This window comes from Rhinopithecus bieti, unplaced genomic scaffold (genome assembly GCF_001698545.2).
Source record: "Rhinopithecus bieti isolate Rb0 unplaced genomic scaffold, ASM169854v2 scaffold_35903, whole genome shotgun sequence".
Taxonomy (NCBI): domain Eukaryota; kingdom Metazoa; phylum Chordata; class Mammalia; order Primates; family Cercopithecidae; genus Rhinopithecus; species Rhinopithecus bieti.
In genome coordinates, this window is record NW_016815549.1 from 1,225,914 (window position 1) to 1,229,845 (window position 3,932).

General features: G+C 45.7%; 1 protein-coding gene across 1 annotated transcript; it reads left to right on the plus strand.

The window, feature by feature from the left end:
* The first annotated feature begins 3,318 nt into the window (after positions 1 to 3,318).
* LOC108516083 (prothymosin alpha) lies at positions 3,319 to 3,850 on the plus strand. Its single transcript, XM_017853389.1, has one exon. It carries the CDS (start codon positions 3,484 to 3,486, stop codon positions 3,814 to 3,816), a length of 333 nt encoding a protein of 110 aa, XP_017708878.1. The 5' UTR covers positions 3,319 to 3,483; the 3' UTR covers positions 3,817 to 3,850.
* Positions 3,851 to 3,932: the final 82 nt, after the last annotated feature.

The following is a 3,932-nucleotide window of genomic DNA, read 5'->3' on the forward strand; positions in this document are numbered from 1 at the left end:
AGTTCAAGATCATGGTGCCAGCAGGGTTGGCTTCTCCTGAGGCCTCTCTCCCTGGCTTGAAGATGGCCTTTTCTTCTTCTTTTTTTTTTTTGAGACAGAGTCTCACTCTGTCACCCAGGATGGAGTGCAGTGGTGTGATCTTGGCTCACTGCACCTCCGCCTCCCAGGTTCAAGCGATTTTCGTGCCTCAGCCTCCTGAGTAGCTGGGACTACAGGCACGCCCCCACCATACCAGCTAATTTTTGTGTTTTAAGTAGAGACGGGGTTTCACCATGTTGGCCAGGCTGGTCTCGAACTCCTGACCTCAGGTCATCCGCCACCTCAGCCTCCCAAAGTGCTGGGATTCCAGGTGTGAGCCAGTGCCTGGCCATACTTTGTTTATTTTTATGGCTGAATAATATTTCTTTGTATGGCTATTCCACAGTTTATGAATGAATGTTTATTCATTCATCAGTTGATTCCATTGGTGGCCATTTGGGTTGTTTCTGCTTTTTGGCTAGTATGTGCTGCCATCAGCATTCATGCACAAGTTAAGATTTTAGTTTTGGTGAAGACAAAATGTCAGTCTTTTCCGCTTTTTGCTTTTCGTCTTGTTAAGAAATCCTTTCATGCTCTGAAACCATACCAATTTTCCTTTATGTTCTCTGAAATATTTAGTTAAGTAATTAGTTTTTTATATCTGTGGGTTACTCCATCTGAAAATAATTTTTTGTGATGTTTGAGGCAGGGATCTAATTGCAGTTTCCCCCACATGTATAGCCATTTGTCCTAGCCCCACATGCTGACTGTTTTTGGTGGTGGTGTTTTCTTTTTTTTTTCTTGTTTGTTTGTTTTGAGTCTTGCTGTGTCACCAGGCTGGTGAGATCTTGGCTCACTGCAATTTCCACCTCCCTGGTTCAAGCGATTCCCCTGCCTCAGCCTCCCAAGTAACTGGGACTACAGGCGCGTGCCACCATGCCCGGCTAATTTTTTGTATTTTTGTAGAGATGGAGTTTCACCATGTTGGCCATGATGGTCTTGATCATCTCCTGACCTGTGATCCGCCCGCCTCAGCCTCCCAAAGTGCTGGGATTACAGGCGTGAGCTACTGCGGCGGGCCCATGCTGACTGTTTTATCCATTCCTTCTGGGTTGCTGTGTAACGTGTGTCAGGTATCATATGTCATATTTGCTCATATCTGTATCTGGGCTGTATACTCTGTTCCATTGGTCTTTACCTATCTCTGGGCCATTACTCCATTGACTTAATTAGCTTTATAATAAATATTAATATTTGGTAAAGTATAGCAAGTCCTCCCATCTGGTTCTACTACAGGAATGTCCTGGCTTTCTGCTTGTCCATTTAAATTTCAAATTTGCGAGTTCCCTGTGCTCCTCCCCACACCCACCAGGCTCAAGAGATCTCTTGCCTCAGCCTCCGGAGTAGCTGGAACTACAGGTATTTGCCACCACACCCAGCTAATTTTTAAATTTTTTGTAGAGACTGGCTTTTGCCATGTTGCCCAGGCTGATCTTGAACTCCTGGGCTCAAGTGATCTGCCTGCCTCCATCTCCCAAAGTGTTGGGATTACAAGTGTGAGCCATTACGCCCGGCCAAATTCATGGTTTTTATTTTTACTTAAGTTTTAGAGGCAGGGCCTTGCTCTGTTGCCCAGGCTGGAGTGCAGTAGTGCAATCATAGCTCACTCCAGCCTTGAACTCCCAGGCTCAAGCAATCCTCCTGCCTCAGCCTCCTGAGTAACTGGGACTACAGGCATGCACCACCACACCCAGCTAATTTTTTTGTTTTTGGTAGAGATGGGGTCTCACTATGTAGCCCAGGCTGGCTTTGAACTTTTGGCCTCAAGCGATCTTCCTGCCTTGGCCTCCCAACATGCTGGGATTACAGGCATGACCCACTGTACTCAGCCCTCAAATTATTTTTTTGTAAATTCAACCCAAACAACCAAAACAGACCCATCTGAAGAGATTTTTATTGGGACTGCCTTGATTCATGGGAGCAGTTTGGAGAATAATTACAATACTAATTTTCTTAATCTATTTTGTTGTTCTTTAATGTATTTCAACATAATTTAATGCATAATGGTTTTCATCTATTAAAAATTTCATATATACTAATATATATTTTCCTAGTTACCATTTGTACTGGGTTGAATAATGTCCCTGCAAAATTTTTCTGCCCAGAACCTTAGAATGTGACTTTATTGAAAATAGGTTCTTTGCAGACCTAGTTAAGATGAGGGTAGACTGGATGAGAGTGGGCTCCAAATGCAATGACTGGTGTCCTTATGTGAAGACAAAGGGAAGAAGGCCATGTGATAATTGAGGCAGATTGGACTGACAGTCACAAGCCAAAGAATGCCAAGAATTGCTGACAATTACCAGAAGTCAGGGAGAGGCGAGGAATGATTCTTGCCCAGATGGTTCAGAGAGTACATGGCCCTGCCAACACCTTAATTTTAGATTCCTGGCCTCCAGAACTATGAAAAAATAAATTTCTGCTTTAAGCCACTTAATGTGTGGCAGTTTGTTATGGTATCCCTAGGAAACAAATACACCATTAAAAAAAGGTTTTGGGTTCTATTATCAGTGGTACCTTTCAGAAAACATATTTCCTCTTTGTTTCTGGTAAAAGAAACACTACTGATTTTATTGATTTTGTGTCTAGAAACCTTGAAACTCTAGAGACTATTATTAATGTTGGCAATTTAGATTCTTTTGAATCTATGATGTCTCACAGACATCATGTCATTGGAATATAACCCATACAGAACCAACTGGGGCTTAGCCCGGTAGGGTTCTTGGCTTCATCCAGGAAAGAATTCAAGGGTGAGCCAGTGGTGGTAGACGGCAAGTGTTACTGATACAGCAGTGCATAGTAGCAGCACAGGTGGCGTGCCCATAGGCAGTGAGCCCAGAGGAGCAGCTCAGGGCAGTTCTGCAGTCATATTTATGCCCACTTTTAATTACATGCAAATTAAGGGGCAGATGCCAGGCATGGTGGCTCATGCCTGTAATCCCAGCATTTTGGGAGCCTGAGGTGGGTGGCTTGCTTGAGGTCAGGAGTTTGAGACCATCCTGGCCAACACGGTGAAACACCATCTCCACTGAAATACACAAATTAGCTGGGCATGGTGGTAATCCACCATGTGAGGTGGCTCATGCCTATAATTCCAGCTACTAAGGAGGCTGAGGCAGGAGACTTGCTTGAACCCAGGAAGTGGAGGTTGCAGTGAGCTGAGATCATGCCACTGCACTCCAGCTTGGGTGACAGAGGGAGACTCTGTCTCAGGAAAAAAAAAAAAAAAAAAAAAGCCCCACTGGCTGCTCTGAAAAGCCATCTTTGCATTGTTCCTCGTCCGCCTCCTTGCTCGCCGCAGCCGCCTCCGCCGCCGCCGCGGACTCCGGCAGCTTTATCGCCAGAGTCCCTGAACTCTCGCTTTCTTTTTAAATCCCCTGCATCGGATCACCGGCGTGCCCCACCATGTCAGACGCAGCCGTAGACACCAGCTCCGAAATCACCACCAAGGACTTAAAGGAGAAGAAGGAAGTTGTGGAAGAGGCAGAAAATGGAAGAGACGCCCCTGCTAACGGGAATGCTAATGAGGAAAACGGGGAGCAAGAGGCTGACAATGAGGTAGACGAAGAAGAGGAAGAAGGTGGGGAGGAAGAGGAAGAGGAGGAAGAAGGTGATGGTGAGGAAGAGGATGGAGATGAAGATGAGGAAGCTGAGTCAGCTACGGGCAAGCGGGCAGCTGAAGATGATGAGGATGACGATGTTGATACCAAGAAGCAGAAGACCGACGAGGATGACTAGACAGCAAAAAAGGAAAAGTTAAACTAAAAAAAAAGGCCGCCGTGACCTATTCACCCTCCACTTCCCGTCTCAGAATCTAAACGTGGTCACCTTCGAGTAGAGAGGCCCGCCCGCCC

Coding starts and splice junctions, on each gene's coding strand:
- LOC108516083 (XM_017853389.1), top strand. CDS start 3,484: ATGTCAGACGCAGCCGTAGACACCAGCTCCGAAATCACCACCAAGGAC.